The following is an 18,420-nucleotide window of genomic DNA, read 5'->3' on the forward strand; positions in this document are numbered from 1 at the left end:
CGGGGGAAGAGTGGAAGAGAGGGGGAGAGAGATGGAGAGGGGGGAAGGGAGGGAGAGAGAAAGGGGAGAGGGAGAGTGAGGGGGAGAGAGATGGGGGAAAGAGGGGAGGGGAGAGGGAGAGGGAGGGGTGCAGGGAGTGATCAGGGAGGAGGAGAGGGGGCAGAGGGAGAGAGCGGAGGGACACGGGAGAGTGGAGGAGAGAGAAGGGGACACAGAGGGTAGAGGGATAGACACAGAGAGGAGAAAAGGAGAGGGGAGAGAGAGATGGACACAGAGAGGAGAGGGGAGAGGGATGGAGACAGAGAAAGAGATCAAGATCACTCCCAACAGATGGAAATCCATCCAGATTCTCTGCGTTGCTACATCAAGTGTGGAGACAGACATTGACTATTTCTGCAAGCAAAAACAATGCCATGTATCTCACTAAATAGGGAGAAATGTGTTTTAAATCAGTTTTAAATGTGTTTTGTTAGCATTAGTTTGGCTATACACTTTATTATACAGATTACTTGCACCCATGTCTGTGGCTGAGTCAATAATTTTGTCAAATGTCTGTTATGCAACATGTTGTCACCTCTCCCTGGGTAGGTTCCTAAGAGAGACAGGCCATTTAGGACATTAAATAAGATTGTTCTTGGTGTAAAATACCAGACCGCCCAGATTACAAACATCGGTCTGTTTACTTTTACATGTCATTTGAATGTTGAGATAACAGGAATTTGTTAATTATGTTCCAATAGTAGATTTGTCAGCAAAGTTGAAGTCCATGGAATAAAAAGGACAGTGGCAGCATGGATATGAAATAGGCTGAGTAACAGGAAACAGAGTGTGGTGGGGAACAGTTGCGATTTGGACTGAGAAAGGTAGATAGTGGAGCTCCCTAAGGGTCGGTACTAGGACCACTGCTTTTCTTGATATATATTAATGACTTGGACTCGGGTGAGCTGAGCACAATTTCAAAATTTGCAGATAGCACAAAACTTGGAAGTATTGTCAACTGTGAAGAGGATAGTGATAGACTTCAAGAGGAAATAGACAGGCTGGTGGAATAGGCAGGCACAAGGCAGATGAAATTTAATGCAAGCAAATGTGAAGTGATACATTTTGGTAGGAAGAACCAGAAAGGGCAATATAAAATAAAGGGTACAATTCTGAAGGGGGTGCAAGAACAGAGTCCTAGGGGTATATGTACACAAATCGTTGAAGGTGGCAGGGCAGGTTGAGAAAGCAATTAAGATGGTATATGGAATCCTGGGCTTTATAAACAGAGGCACAAAGTACAAAAGCAAGTAAGTTATGATGAACATTTATAAAACTCTGATTCAACCTCAACTGGAGAATTGTATCCTATACTGGAGTGAAGGTTTTAGAGCGGGGACAGAAAAGATTTACAGGAATAGTTCCAAGGATGAGGGACTTCAGTTATGTGGATAGATTGGAGAAGTTGGGGCAGTTCTCTTGGAGAAGAAGGTTGAGAGGAGATTTGATAGAGGTATTCAAAATCATGAGGATCTAGATGGAGTAGATAGAGAGAAACTTTTCCCATTGGTGGCAGGGTCAAGAATTAGAGGACACAGATTTAAGTTGATTGGCCAAAGAACCAAAGGCAACATGAGGAAAAACTTTTTTACGCAGGGAGTGGTTATGATGTGGAATGCATTGCCGGAACAGAAGCAGATTCAATCATGGCTTTCTGATGGGAATTGAATAAGCACCTGAAGGGAAAACATTTTCAGGGGTTTGGAGTGGGGAACTAGCTAAATTGCTCTTGCAGAGAGCAGGCATGGGCTTGACGAGCTGAGTGGCCTCCTTCTGTGCTGTAACTATTCTATGATTCTATGAATAGCTATTAAACCCTGATAGAGTCGTTTTCATTCATTACCTCCAACAAAGGAGCTGATCTTAACTGACTATACAAGTGTCAAGTTTCCACACGATGGGAGTGCTGCTTCATTCAGGGTTTTACCTTTGGGAACTTGACAGAGTAATCTTAGTCACACAAAGTTGAGGGCAGAATCCAAGCACCTGCACACCCACATGTGTGCGCTCTCGCTCTCTCTCTCTTTTCTAAACCCCTTCGGAAAGTGAGATACACAGCAAGATCTCACTCTCATGTCTATCAGAAAGAAAGAGACTTCAGGCAGGGGAGTGATCGTTCATGGCTCGTAAAAAGTTAGGGCTGACTATTTCTAGAGACAGCTAATTTATTTGTGTATTCTATTTTTAAAAAAGGTTGGATGTTTTATTGTTTTTATATGGCACAAGAAACAGTAAGATATCGATGTCTCACTGGAAAACTGGATTGTGGTCATTAATATATTTCATGTAAAATAAACCAGTTTGTTGGCTTACATTAAGCTTCATCTCATACTATGCAATTTAAGTCCATCTTTCATAAAACAGGAGAATGCATGTGCCGGCAAGTACAAGGCTATGGCATCCAGTACATACAACAAGGAGGGGAATTTTATGGGCCCTTCAGGAGCAGCTTTGGTGGCGAGCAGGGTAACTTAATTAGGCATGAGTTGATATTTTGGTTTTCCGATGGCAGGTTTTTGTTTTGCAATTAAGTCAGCAGCATGTTTGTGGCCATCCGGGGTTCACCCTGCATGGTGGCGTGTTGCAGCTTTGCATGTCTTTCCATACCATGAATACTCATTAGCCTACAATTATTTTAAATTAAGTCCTACTTGCCAGATTAAATTAGCGGTGAACGGTATTCCTGTGTCACCCAGTTCACGTTCATTTAAAGGTGGCGTTCACCAGCTGACTTTGTGCAGTTGTGCCTAAGGTCAGTGGTTTCATGTATTGAACTCATCGGCACAAGGAAGGCCAATATTGGAATGGGTGTTTGCATCCAGGCTCGGCACAAACAAGGGCGATTATTCTCAGGGGAAGGCATGGGGGGAAGGACACAGGGTGAGGTTATCAGGTACATGGAGGAGCAGGGGAGGGTAGTCGGGCAGGACTGGGTGGGGATATCAGGTGGGTGGAGGAACAGAAGGGAGGAGTGCAGCATCCAGGTTGTGAAGTCGTTGTTATTGATGCTGAAGCTGGCTGAGGCCAGGGGTGGGGGTGATTGATTTGACTGTAACAGTAAACCGATGGTAATGAGATCCTTAAAAGGATGGATGCATGCTGTCCACGTCAGCGTCCTGTGAGGCAAAATCAGGGTACTGGCTGGCAGAGTGACAGTCACGGGCAATTGGATTTTGTAGGGAGAAGGTCGAGGCAATGTTGGGTATTCTACAGCAACATAGGGAGGGGAACGGGACTCGGCAATAACTTCAAGGTGGGTTTTAGGAGGATCAAGGGTGAGAGTCGGCATTTGGATGGTCACGGGATTAGGAACAAAGGGGAGGAATGGCATGAATAAATTGATTATGATCCAGTCCAAGGTAATGGGGGGAGGTTCAATGGTAACAGAGGGAAGGTGTAAGGTTACATTAGGTGGGTCAAGGGTGATGGGGGCAGGCTGGAAGGTGGCAGGAGGAGATTGGAAGGTGGGAAAACTTGCCTGGAATCTCACATGCACCACTTTTTTCGAAAAATAGCACAAACTACATGTTCAAACAAGGTTTGCACATTGATTGGGAGGAGAATAATGATGGTGGGTGGGATTTCCTGCTGGGGTGCAATATTAGGCACATAAAAGCTATCTGCTGATTACTGCCATGGCTTAGCTGACTGGCAAAAGAAGGTTGATTTACAACGCTCTTCTCATTTCTACAATTGCAGAATTGCAAAGCCATGGGTCTCATACACCCAATTTGTCTCCTACCATGGGAAGAATAGCAGAGGGAGTGACTGAGGAGGGTTCTTGGCATTTATCAGATGATGCCTCAATGACAGCAGCAGGCAGAACAAGAGGGTGCGGCTGCTCAGAATGATGCCATTCAGGAAAGGCATTATTGAAGACGAGCACTGGCATGTCGTCGCATCTTCAGTACAAGGACAAATTACCTTCAGATGTCAGAGAGGCAATGCCACAGCTGCCTGTGGTAGTCACATGAAATGGTCACAGAAATTTGTAGGATCCTTCAGCATGGCCTGCAAGCGTGTGCGTTTGGTAGGAATCACATGTCAGTTGCCCTCAAGGTTACTGCTACACTCAATTTCTTTGCTAGTGGTGCCTTCCAGGGATCAGCAGGCGACATATGTGGCATCTCACAGGCTGTGACCCATAGGTGCATCAAAGAGGTGACCAATGGCCTATTCCGTTGTGCAAATAATTTAATCTTTTTCCCTGTTGACAAGGACAACCAGGCAGCAAGGTCAGGGGTCTTTGGCACCATCGCTAGTTTCCCTAGAGTGCAAGAGGTGATCGACTGCACTAATGTGGTCATTGGAGCTCCTGGGACCAGTGTGCTGCATTTGTCAATCACAAAAGCTTTCACTCTTTGAGTGTACAACGGCTCTGCGACCACAGGAGAAGAATCATGCAGGTCTGCGCTCGTTCCTGGGGAGCTGGCACAACTCATACATTTTGCAGATGTCATAGCTGCCAGTAATGTTTGAAGCTCCAGTCCAAGTGGACAGATGGATCCTGGGTGACGACGATTATCCACTTTGGACATGGTTAATTACACCAGTGCGGCATCCCCAAAGCGCAGCTGAAGAGTGATACAATGCCGCTCGTGCATCCAACAGAGCCATCATTGAACACACCTCTGGCATGCTGAAAATGTGCTTCTGCTGCCTTCACCGGTCTGGAGGGGCTCTTCAGTACGCATCGCAGAGTCTCACAAATAATCATAGTCTGCTGTACCTTGCACAACCTGGCAAATTGACACAGACACATTTTGTCTGCTGAGGAACAGCAGTTCTCCTTAAATGAGGATGACTGTGAGAAGTGTGAGGAGGAGAACAACAATGCAAATAAGATCAAGATGGACGTAAGGGCCATGGAAAGACATGCAAGGGACATCAGAGAGAACCTAATTTTTGCACGTTTCAGCCAAGATTGAGGTATTTGATAAATTAAAGCTGGAAGGAAAAAGAGTAAACCTCAAAGATATGTTCACATACCACCATGACCTGATCCAGTGCTGCATTCTAAAAGCAGGCCTCTTTTAACATCAACACTTGAACGTGCAGTGGAGATGTGATTAACGCTCTGTCTGCTATCACGTTCATTGAAAACAACCTGCCTCTCAATGGAAATAGTGTCCTCCATCCAGGCAGTACCCCTTGAACCAAGGATGCTGCAATGTTGCAGCACTTTGGTGTGTCCGGCACATGAAATCGGATCTGGGTTACGATGGAGCCACAACAGCTCCTATGCAAGGAATGTAAGGGAACGGCCACATAACTTACATTGGAAGACACGCTGCTAAGGAATAAAGTGCAAATTCTTCAAGTGACAAACAGCCGTCATTGAAGACTGAAGTCTCAAATGTCAAGGATAAAAGCAGACAGGACATTTTCAGACAAGCTTTGCAAGTATAAATGCATGCCAGCCATAGGGCTCCAAGAATCATTTTCCTTTTCAGCTGGAACACTTCGTATGATGTAAGTGAGTGTACAAAGATGAAAATGAATAAATGTATTTTGAAAAATTATACATCCATTTACAGTATTTACATCACCCATGCCACCTTCGTGCTCATAACTGCTTAATTTTTCATTTTCCACAACTACGTCTAGGTGCAACACTGACATTAACAGCTGAGGTGGAAGCAGTCTGCTCAGTGCACTACCCCGTTGCTCTGGATGTAGGTAAGGGGGTCAATGTCGGGGTTGGGGAGGACAAGACGCCATTTACCCTGGAGGTATCCTGAGAGTTAGGTCCTGGGAAGCTGGCACATGCTCCTCCTCCATCTGGGTGCACGCTGGCACCTGCCTGTCTCCCTGGGGGGAAGGGGCACCCAGAAGGAAGTCCAGGTACCTCGTCCCCCTCTCATTTAGACTCTGCTGCATTGAGCCTGTGGCTACAGCAAAGGAGTGCAGGTCAGAGCGCATATGGGCCAAGTGCTCAATCAGACTCGTCACGGAGTTTGCCAGACTCTCTACTGAGGAAGCCATATGCTCATATGCCTGGGACATGGCAGACGTCATGGCTTGCATGGACTCCTCCATGGCACGCGCAAAACCACACATGACCTCAGGCATCTCCGACATCTTTTCCACATGGGTTTGCTGCATGTTCAGCAGATTTCTTGTACCAACCAACAGAGGATCATCATGAGCGTGGGGCTTAGCAGGGGCCTGGTCCCCAGCAGACCTCCGATTATCAGGGGACCCGGCTGGCACATGCACCCCAGCTGCTGGGATGTGTCTGTGTCATGTACACCAGATTGTGACCCTACTTCTAATCTTAAACCCCCCATGTACAATGTGGATGTTTCTGTGCTGGCAGAGGTGGAAGAAGAGGCAGGTGACGGTGCATCCTCTGGGTCACTGGCGGAGGCGGAGTTTGGGCCTTGCTGCATTCCATTGCTCAAGTGCGGGCACCTGCGGTGGAAACACAAAGGCACATTAATCATCAGCAGAACATGAGGTCCACATTTTCACACACTTTCCTCTGGTTTGCTCATATGGCCGCAAGACTAAAGATGACATTTCATTCTTACGCCTTGAGGATCCTGCCTCGCCATCTGCGATGGCTGTACATCCTCCCCTCTTGCAATTTCTGCAACCTCCTCCTCAGCTGGTATCAGGACTCTGATGTCTGGAACACCTACATCAGTCTATGCCTGCTCCCACTGGTTATGGGAGCGTTTATCCTGCAGGTGACAGTGCAGATTTAAAGAAATATCAAAAAATACATCACAACCATTGTATACAAGCACCGACATCACTCATTCTGGAATGGCTTTCGCACTACACATCCAAGTACATAAAAAAAGCCAGCGTCAAATTCTGCACAATCATTTGGTGTATGGCCCCAAGGCTGCTCATGTATTCCACTGCATGCCTCGTCTTCCATCTGCCTTAAACACATGGAGCCAGGGAGAAAAACATTAGAACAGCTTCAGCAACAGCACTTAGCCTCGCTGATCTGAGCAAGTCATTGATACATTTCTGACACTGAACCCAGGTTCACGTGTAACCCCACGCTTCGATACCTCCTCTGCCACCTCCATCCAGGCCACATTGGTGAAGCAGGAGGATCTTCCGATGCCATCTGCAGGGAAGAGGACCTCCCGCCTTTCCCTGAAGGCCTGGAGGAGAACCTGCAGGGAGGCATCACTGAACCATGTTACAGGACGCCGCCTGCTGCCTGATATACGAACATATGAATTAGGAGCAGGAGTAGGCCACTCAGCCCCTCGAGCCTGCTCCGCCATTCAGTAAGTTCATGGCTGAATTGATTACTCCACATTTCCACCTACCCCCGATAACCATCCACCCCCTTGCTTATTAAGAATCTACCTCTGCCTTAAAAATATTCAAAGACTCTGCTTCCACCATCTTTTGAAGAAGAGAATTCCAAAGACTCAAGACCCTCAGAGAGAAAACATTTCTCCTCATCTCTGTCTTAAATGGGCAACCCTTTTTTTAAAACAGTGACCTCTAGTTCTAGATTCTCCCATAAGGGGAAAGATCCTTACCACATCCACCCTGTCAAGACCCCGCAGGATCTTATATGTTTTAATAAAGTCACCTCTTGCTCTTCTAAATTCCAGCAGATACAAGCCTAGTCTGTCCAATCTTTCCTCGTAAGACAGCCTACCCATTCCAGGTATTAGTCTAGTAAACCTTCTCTGTACTGCCTCCAACACATTTACATCCTTCCTTAAATAAGGAGACCAGTACAGTACACAGTACTCTAGATGTGCTCTCACCAATGCCCTGTATAACTGAAGCATAACCTCCCTACTTTTGTATTCAATTCCCCTCATGATAAACGGTAACATTCTATTAGCTTTCCTAACTATGTGTTGTACCTGCATACTAACCTTTTGCGATTCATGCACTAGGACACCCAGATCCCTTTGCATCTCAGAGCTCTGCAATCTCTCACCGTTTAGATCATATGCTTCTTTTTTATTCTTCCTGCCAAAGTGGACAATTTCACACTTTTCCACATTATACTCCATTTGCCAGGTCTTTGCCCCCTCACTTAACCTATCTATATCCCTTTGTAGCCTCCTTATGGCCTCTTCACAAGTTACTTTCCTACATATCTTTGTGTCATCAGCAAATTTAGCAACCATACCTTCGGTCCCTTCATCTAAGTCATTTATATAAATTGTAAAAAGGTGAGAACCCAGCACAGATCCCTGTGGCACACCACTCGTTACATCTTGCCAACCAGAAAATGACTCATTTATGCCTACCCTCTGTTTCCTTTTAGCTAGCCAATCTTCTATCCATGCCAATATGTTACCCCCTACGCCATGAGCTTTTATTTTCTGCAATAACCTTTCATGTGGCACCTTATCAAATGCCTTCTGGAAATCTAAGTACAATACATCCGCTGGTTCCCCTTCATCCACAGCACATGTAACTCCCTCAAAGAACTCCAATAAATTGGTTAAACATGATTTCCCTTTCACAAAACCATGTTGACCCTGCCTGATTACCTTGAATTTTTCTAAATGCCCTTCTATAACATCTTTGATAATAGCTTCTAACATTTTCCCTAAGACAGATGTTAAGCTAACTGGCCTGTAGTTTCCTGCTTTTTGTCTCCCTGCTTTTTCTATTTTCCAATCTAATGGAACCGTGCCCAAATCTAAGGAATTTTGGAAAATTAAAACCAACGCATCAACTATCTCACTAGCCACTTCTTTTAACACCCTAGGATGAAGTCGATCAGGACCCGGGGACCTGTCAGTCTGCAGCTCCAACAATTTGTTCACTACCACTCCCTGATGATTGTAATTTTCTTGAGTTCCTCTGTCCCTTCCAATTCCTGACTTACAGTTAATACTGGGATGTTACTTGTATCCTCAATAGTGATAACAGATACAAAATATCTGTTCAATTCATCTGCCATCTCCTTATTATCCATTATTAATTCCCCAAACTCACTTTCTATAGGACCAATGCTCACTTTGTTAACTCTTTTTAAAATATCTATAGAAACTCTTTACTATCTGTCTTTACATTTCTAGCTAGCTTTCTCTCGTACTCTAATTTTACCTTTCTTATCAATCTTTTAGTCATTCTTTGCTGTTTTTTATATTCTGTCCAATTTTCTGACCTGCCTCCCATCTTTGCACAATTATCGTCTTTTTCTTTAAGTTTGATACTATCTTTAACTGTTTTAGTTAACCACGGATGGTGGGTCCCACCCTTGGAATTTTTCTTTCTCATTGGATTGTATCTATTCTGTATACTCTGAAATATCCCCTTAAATGTCTGCCACTGCATCTCTATTGAGCTATCCCTTAACCTGATTTGCCAGTTCACTTTAGCTAGCTCTGCTTTCATGCCCTCATAATTGCCCTTACTTAAGTTTAAAATACTAGTCTTGGACCCGCTCTTCTCTCCCTCAAACTAAATGTAAAATTCAAACATATTATGATCGCTGCTACCTAGGGGCACCTTAACAATGAGGTCCTTAATTAATCCTATTTTGTTGCACAATACCAGGTCTAGTATAACCTGCTCTCTAGTTGGCTCCAGAATGTATTGACCCAAGAAATTATCCCGAAAACATTCTATGTACTCCTCATCGAAGCTACCTCTGCCCATCTGATTTTTCCAGTCTATATGTAGTTAAAATCCCCCATAATTATCGCTGTACCTTTCTGACAAGCTGCCATTATTTCTTCCTTTATACCCTGCCCTACAGTGTGGTTAACGTTAGGTGGCCTGTACACCACTCCCACAAGTGGCTTCTTGTCTTTATGATTTCTCATCTCTACCCAAACTGCTTCTACATCCTAGTCTCTTGAACTTAGGTCATCCCTCTCTATTGCGCTAATGTCATCATTAATTAACAGAGCTACCCCTCCACCTTTTTCTAGCTTCCTGTCCTTCCTAAATGCCATGTACCCTTCAATATTCAGGTCCCAATCTACGTTATCATGCAGCCATGTCTCTGTAATGGCTATCAGATCATACTTATTTATTTCTATTTGCGCTCTCAGTTCGTCTGTCTTGTTTAGAATGCTACATGCATTCAGATACAGAGCCTTTAGTTTTGTCCTTTTATTATTTTTGTAACCTCTAGCCTTATCTGTTGATTTGCTTTTAGATTTATACGCTCTGTCCCTTCCTGTCACAGTCTGTTCATCATTTCCCATATTAATACCTTTCTTTCTTGCCTTGTTTCTATTCCTTGATTTACCATATCTTCCCAAATTTGATCCCTTGCCCCCACTATTCAGTTTAAAACCCTCTCTACTTCCCTAGTTATGCAGCTCGCTAGAACACTAGCCCCAGCACGGCTCAGTGTTGACCATCCCAATGGTACAGCCACCACTTTCTCTAGTACTGGTGCCAGTGCTCCACAAACCGAAACCCACTTCTACCACACCAGTCTTTGAGCCATGCATTAATTTCTCTAATCTTATTTGCCCTATGCCAATTTGCACATGGCTCAGATAATAATCCAGAGATTATTACCTTTGAGGTTCTGCTTCTTAATTTGGCACCTAGTTCCACATACTGACTGTGCAAAACCTCTTTCCTTGTCCTGCCTATGTCGTTGGTACCTACATGGACCACAATGACTGGATCCTTCCCCTCTCACTGTGCATTCCTCTCCAACCCTGAGCAGATGTCCTGAACCCTGGCACCGGGCAGGCAACACAGCCATCAGGACCCTCGCTCTTTGCTGCAGAGAACAGTATCAATCCCCCGAACTATACTGTCCCCTACTACCACTACATTCCTTTTCTCTCCCTCCACTTGAATGGCTTCCTGTACCAGGTGTCATGGTCAGGTTGCTCATCCACCCTGCAGCCCCCACTCTGATCCAAACAAGCTGAAAGAACCTCAAACCTGTTGGACAATCGCAAAGGCTGAGGCTCCTGCACTCCTGCCCTCTGGGTCCCCTTACTTGCCTCAGCTGCAGCCACACTCTCCTGTGCCTGACCAAATCAGAAGACCCTATCCTAAGGGGTGTGACCACCTCCTGGTACAAAACGTCCAGGTAGCTTTCCCCCTTCCTGATGTGTTGCAGTGTCTGCAGCTCGGAATCCAATTCAATTACTCTGAGCCGAAGCTCTTTGAGCCACAGACACTTACTGCAGACGTGTTTGCCCTGGATCACACTGGCATCCAGAGGCTCCCATATGCTGCAGCCATGACACATCACCTGTCCTGCCATCCTTAATGTGTTTTAGTTAAACACTTAATTATTTTATTCAATTATTTATTTTTTTATATATATATTTTAATTAGCTTACCACTAGTTCCTTTACTATTTTAACCATTAGGATTAGAATGGACCTTAATCACTTACCAGGTACTCATAACATGGTTCTGGTTGTTGATCCAATCAAAACAAAAATATGAGGGGGTGTTGGTGCAGGGGTGGAGAATATCAAGAAGGAAAAAGCATTAAAAAATAAATAAGCGATTTTATTGTGCTATATCAGCAGATGCTTCTGAAACACTAAGGTTGCTGATCCTTGAGGCCTGCAAAGTGGAATGATTTGTGTCGTGGTGTTCACGGCACTTCACAGAGTGACGGCGGGTTCCGCTAATGAAAGTCCATTCCCATTGCAGCGTCGCACGTGTCTCCCTTGCCCGCTGCCAGAACTTTAATTTACATGTGTGATTGCGTGCGAAACGGGAAAAAGGGTGCAAGCGGAAGTGCCAACAACTTCCAGTTCTGCCATTGGGAACACCACAGAACTCAGAAAATCCCAAATCTATTGTTATGATGCCACGGTCACACAATCATTTAACTAAATATTGGAGAATAAAGAGGTGCTTCCGATGCCCACATACAATAACTGCTTGCGATACTGAACCTGAGGAACTATCTACTGCAGATCTGTTCGTTTTTTAACATCCTTACGAGTGGTATGCATCTGGTCTGTACTCTCTATATAGTGGATTCTTCCACATTTTCTCCATATTTCCTTGTAATTGTGCTGCCTAATCCACTTTCCTGAGTTCACTTCTTTCCCTCAAAATCTGCCTTATTAAAGTTAAATGATTTTTGTGATGTACAATTGCCGTCAGTTTTACACTTACTTTCCAATCATGCTCTTTGTGTCGCACTTTACTATATAGGCCTTCTTTCTACTTACTTCTGATTGTCTAATTTTTTCTGCTGCATTTGTTAATTTATCATTTAATGCTAAACAATTTAGAATTTATCAAAACTTCCTGCAGGTAATATATAAATGTTCCAATCTCAACAAAGTTTTCTTCCATTTACTGGGTGGTATGCAAACATATTCATTCAAATTCACACATATGTTCATATTAGAAGAGCAGAAGGCTGACCAAACTTGTCCCACACTTTTTTCTCAGTAATTGAAATTTCTGATGTCCGAATGTAAGGTTTTAAACAAAATCAAACGATCAAGAATTATGTATTTCACAACAACGTGATAGAATTTACCATTGATCTGTAGTTTAGTAAAGTTTTATTTCAAGGACTCAGCCTCACTCTCAATTTTGGGATTACAATTGATATCGTTCTCTCCACAAGAACTTTTTGCCCACAATTTCCCAGATGTAGCAGTCTGAGCATGTGCAGAGCGCAGAATTTCCCAGAATACAAGACAATTCTTCCTGTACAATTTGAAAACACTCTCCTCTCCAGTAGTAACAGGAATTTTGTTTACCAGATTATTGGAAAACCAGCTGGATAATGAACTTAAAAGCTTTATTCAGATAAAGATTTACATTCAAACTATTGTCAACCTTTTCATTTTTACTTCAGAGAAACAGCCTTTGTCACAAAACCTATTGCTTGTAAGTGCTGCTCTTTGCAGTAGAGTGGAAAAGCACAAAGTAATTTGTGTTACTATAAAAATCTGGCAGCGTAAAGCATTAACTTGAGGTCTTTTATCTGAGTAATCTGGATAATTGACAGTTCGATAGACCATTCAGAGAATGCCAGAAATGAGCTGCAGAACTAATTATGAAAGGCATAAGGGATAATGGTGCCAGTTGTAATTTTGTTTAGATTTGGAAATTGTAAATAATTATTGTTTACAGGAAATGTATTTTAGATTACTCTGTACAAATTGTAGGCCTGATTTTCAGCCACCCTGTTTAACAGGAAAGGTGCAAGCGGAGGGTAAAGATGGTGTTTGTGGTTCATGTTGTATTTCCAATGAATTTCCACCCCGATCTGATTTCAGGCACAGGAAGGGGGCCTGCCCTAGAGGAGCAGGGGCCTAATTTAAGTGGCAAAGTCAAGACCTTAAGTCATCCTTGGGATGTGCACACCATTTTAACTGCGAATCCGACTAAGGACTGCACAGTCTCAACGCTGTCAACAAAAGCAGGCAGGAAGCTTGGGAGATTTTCCTTTAGGATTATAGAAAAACTTTGCATATGCACACTCCCTGTCTGTCACACTCTAGGAGGAAAATTCTGACTTTGGCTGATGGAGTAAAGTGGACGATATCGATTCAGCTGCCCATTATACACTTATCCCGATTTTCATTTCCATTAACTTCAGGTTTTAAATTACTCCCTAGTTGTCTATCAGAGCTCATACTGTCTAATATAATTGTGTATGTCGCACATGATGGGGCGAAACTACAAAGGAATGCATTTGGAATGCACAGATAAACTCTTCAGCACCAGAAAATACAAAGGGTCTTCCACTAACCCAGATGTTCCACTATGACAGACCTGGGCCACACCTTCTGTGTGGCAGGACTTCCACCCACCAGAAACATGTTGCCTTTGTCACACGCAATTTTCTGGCCTTGTGACAATTAGCATGATAATGGTGGGTCCCTGCATCAACTAAGATACCTGCCTGGAAGGCGTGTGGATCATTGCTGCAGCATGTCTCAATGGGCTATCACAGCATTCCATTGCCAGTGCTCACTATGATGACAGAAGATGTCTTTTAAAAAATTGCTTTTCCAGTAAGCACAAAATGTACTTAAGCACCCCTAGCCTTCAGCTTTGCTCTGGCACACATGATGGTACATACATCAGATAATGTATTGTTGGTATTTGCATATTGTTTCAAAATATGGGGAAATGTACTGAACAATATCAAAATGGGAACAAAAAAAGGCAGAACTTTTGGATGAGAACATCCATTGCAAATTGCGCCAGTTAATTGGTGCCTTCCAACAGTTATTGAATGAGGTATTATCTCCTGCAAACAATTGTTTGCATTGTAACGATGTACCGTAGTCCATCCATTTTTAAGCAATATACATTTAGAATCTTGTTGGATTGACAGTTCTTTTGCTGACAATATTAATATAATCACCTTTTCTTCAGCCTCCATGTATTCCGAAAGGCACGGCAATCCCTCGGAGATCAGAAGTCTCATGGCAGAGCCTGATTATTTTGATGATAACCCTGATCTTATCAGGCCCAAGAAGCTTCTTAATCCAGTCAAAGCCTCTAGGAGTCACCAAGAACTGCATAGAGAACTCCTCATGAACCAGAAGCGGTAAGGAAATTGTCACTCATATTACCTTCTTTTAACTCCACACTGCATTTTATTAAACTACATTGAAATGTTGAGTCTAACATAACACCTAGTAAATTTACAGATGTAGTGGGTCTGAGGTTGGACAATCTATTGTGTGGAATCCATATTCCCAACAAACAATCCAAGTTGGACAGCTGCTTAGGGAGATGTGTAGTTCCATTGCAAACCATTCAATGACAATTTTACGAAGGATTTTGGGGGAATTTTATGTTCTCCCCCACAGCAGGTTTGGAGGCAGGGAGAGCATAAAATCAGGTGGGATGGTGGCAGTGGGGCAGGAACCTTCCCGCCTCTGCCAAACTTAAGTCCCGGGCAGGAAGGCCTGTGAACAGCCTTCCAGCCCCGCCACCATTTGAGGCTCTTAACTGGGCAATTAATGTCCAGTTAAGGACCTCATCCCACTGCCACTGCAATTAGCCGTGCGGCAGGCAGTCCTGTCGCCACACAGGAAGCATGGCACGAGAAACCATGCGGACTGCTTCCTGGCTCGGGGCGGGATCCCTCGTTAAAAGACACTTAGTGACTGCTGCTTAGAGCCACCCCCCTGTCCTTGCTACCAACCCCCCTGCACACCTTCCCCCACGATCCCCAACTCATGAGACTCCTCATGCTCTGACTTACCTGTGGCCTGGGTCCAGCGATGCTCCTGGGCCTCGGGTAGGTGCTCCATTGGCAGCAGCCACCACCTCCATGGTGGCGCTGGTCAATGACAGAGCTGTCAGCCTCTGATTGGCTGGCAGCTCTCAGAGGGCAGCAATTCCATTGCTGGGTTCTTGATACCGTGCAAGGCCCAGCGCTGTCCATTTAAGTGCCTAATTGGCACTAGATTTGGCAGGCCTTCTACAGAAGCATCGATGCGGGGCTCTCAGCATCGCTTTTTCTGGATGTTGAGACTCCCATCTCCAGCATAAAATCACAGCCAATGTGGAGTCTGTGCTTTACAACTTGCCAAATAAATATTTAAAGTGAATAGGGGTGCTTAGTAAATGTTGGCCTCTTGTAACTTTTGACCTCTGATTTCTTTCATTTTATTATAGAATCGGAAACATAGATATTCAAAAAAAAAGAACAGAATTTTATGATACTTTCTGATAACGTTAATGTTAAAACAATTGCAAGTCATGCAATAAAAATAAATTTTAATGTACGTAATATGACAAGGAAAATATTTGGACTATTAATAATATTTGTTTTTGCCTTTCCTGTTTTTCTGATTTATTGGGTGATATACACAGAACATACAATAAAATGATTCAGAATGCACACTTTTCCAGTGTGACTAAGACCCAGGACTATAAGAACATTTTGAATAGGGAAAGGTCATTTGTGCTGAGGTATCTCTGGTAAATTGTCAATGAAGTTAACTCCAGCTGGCAGGGTGGGGTTGAATGTTTGTAACTAAAAAATCCTTTTAGAACTGAAAATTATTGTATTCTTAACAGGAGAGATTTTTTCCTGCACATAGAAAATGGATATTTTCAATAGAACTGAATATTCTAAGTAAATTTTGTTCCCCAGATTAGGAAGATCAGAATCCAACAGATCAAGACTGAGATGGGAAATCGAACCAGATTGAGGTGAATAGCATTGGCAATTTGGGACTTGGGCGAGAGTTGCCGGCAGATAAGGGCTCAGGCAGGAGGCAGAGCATATTGGGACTCTAACCCTTGTGGAGCATTAGAGAGACCACTTTACTGCCTGCATTTATTGCATCATTATTGCAAAGATTGTGATAGATTCCACTTTCTTCTGATCTATTTACACAGATCGCTTAAAATGGTCAGGTATGTAAACAAAAATGGTGATGAAATATTGCCTTTATAACTAGAGGGCTAGAATATAAAGGGGAGGAAGTTGTGCTACAGCTATACAAAGCACTGGTGAGACCACATCTAGTGTACAGTTCTGAGCACTGCATCTGAGAAAGTATGTATTGGCCTTGGAAGGAGTGCAATGCAGATTCACCAGAATGTTACCAGGGCACCTAGGGTTAGATTATGATGACAGATTACATAAACAAGCTTGTATTCCCTGGAATATAGAAGTTAAAGTGTGATTTGTGTGAGGGTTTTAGCATTTTGAAAGGAATTGATAGGGTAGATAGAGAGAAAGTTTTTCCACTGATAGGAGAATGTAGGACTAGGGGACATAACCATAAATCAGAGCCAAGCCATTCAGGAGAGAAATAAAAACAGAAAATGCTGGAAATACTCAGCAGACCTGGCAGCATCTATGGAGAAAGAAACTTTTCAGGTCTGTGACCTTTCATTAAAAGTGTCCTGTTGCATTCAGGAGAGAAGTAGAAAACACTTCTTCATACAAACGGTGATAGAAATGTGGAACCCTCTGCCACAAAAAGCAATCAATGCTAGCTGAATTTATCAATTTTGGATTTAAAAGTAAAAAATGTTGCTAGACAAGGGCATGAAAGGGTATTGAGCCAAGGAAGGTGGATGGAGTTACTACCTATGATGTCTTTGAATGGCAAACAGGCTCTAGGGGTTTGAATGGCCAACTTCTGTTCCTATGTTACTATGTTCTACTGCCCTTATGATCCAATAATTGATTGATTTTCATTCTCATTTTCCTGCCTTCTCTCACTTCCTATCTTGAACGTCCGCGTAGACTAATACAGATGCATGAGTCAATGTATGCTGGGAGCTGTCTGGTGTATTGCCCATGGCTATTCTTCATGTTCAAGCAGACGATAATAGTTAGTCATAGTGACAGCACAGCCTAGCCCTATCCTGTCTGATCAGGCTGGCATTTTGGTAAAGCAGGATTGACTGGTACACTGCTTTCAGCTCCAATGTTTCAGTATCCCGGTAGCAGCATTCTCCTGAAGCACCAGCTCACTCTACCTGCTGGCTCCAATTTTCACCAAGACGCTAAGTCACATACCTCAGTTGTGGCACTTCAGGAGACATTTTGCAGAAATGAGGCACATATCTAGGAGAAGGTAGAAAATTAGGAAGAAAGACATCTCCATGCCGACCCATGCTTATTAGCTGGTCTCCCCCTTAGTGGGAGTTGATGTGTGGCTGGAAGAGACAAGGCCAGAAAGTGCCAAGGAAACTGAGGAATTTTCCTTCAAATTGCTTACCAGAGGTAAGCAATGGGGTACAGGTATCTGGCACAGAGTCTGTCCCTGTTGCTCAGAAGGGAAGGGGGAAGAGGAGCAGAGCATTAGTCATTGGGGACTCCATAGTTAGGGGAACAGATAGGAGGTTCTGTGGGAACGAGAGAGACTCACGGTTGGTGTGTTGCCTCCCAGGTGCCAGGGTTCGTGATGTCTCGGATCGTGTTTTTGGGATCCTTAGTGGGGAGGGGGAGCAGCCCCAAGTCGTGGTCCACATAGGCACCAACGACATAGGTAGGAAGAGAGATGGGGATTTAAGACAGAAATTCAGGGAGCTAGGGTGGAAGCTTAGAGCGAGAACAAACAGAGTTGTTATCTCTGGGTTGTTGCCCGTGCCACGTGATAGCGAAGTGAGGAATAGGGAGAGAGAGGAGTTGAACACGTGGCTGCAGGGATGGTGCAGGAGGGAGGGTTTTGGTTTCCTGGATAATTGGGGCTCTTTATGGGGTAGGTGGGACCTCTACAAACAGGATGGTCTTCACCTGAACCAGAGGGGTACCAGTATCCTGGGGGGGAGATTTGCTAGTGCTCTTCGGGGGGGTTTAAACTAATTCAGCAGGGGAATGGGAACCTAAAATGTAGTGCCAGTGTACAGGATGTTGAGAGTAGTGAGGTCAGGGATAAGGTTACAAGGACGCAAGAGGGCACTGGCAAGCAAGAACCTGGTTTAAAGTGTGTCTACTTCAACGCCAGGAGCATCCGGAATAGGGTGGGTGAGCTTGCAGCATGGGTT

At 44.0% G+C, this 18,420-nt stretch overlaps 1 protein-coding gene across 9 annotated transcripts in view; it reads left to right on the plus strand.

Annotated features, from left to right (window-relative positions):
* The window catches only part of LOC137380065 (protein FAM107B-like), a 193,008-nt gene that overhangs the window by 132,917 nt on the left and 41,671 nt on the right, over positions 1-18,420 (plus strand). For all 9 annotated transcript variants that reach the window (XM_068051632.1, XM_068051636.1, XM_068051639.1 and 6 more), the window contains one exon: positions 14,332-14,506. In XM_068051632.1, the coding sequence (XP_067907733.1) occupies positions 14,332-14,506 (175 nt within the window). The remainder of the gene's footprint in view (positions 1-14,331; positions 14,507-18,420) is intronic.

Source organism: Heterodontus francisci, chromosome 19, assembly GCF_036365525.1.
Source record: "Heterodontus francisci isolate sHetFra1 chromosome 19, sHetFra1.hap1, whole genome shotgun sequence".
Lineage (NCBI taxonomy): Eukaryota > Metazoa > Chordata > Chondrichthyes > Heterodontiformes > Heterodontidae > Heterodontus > Heterodontus francisci.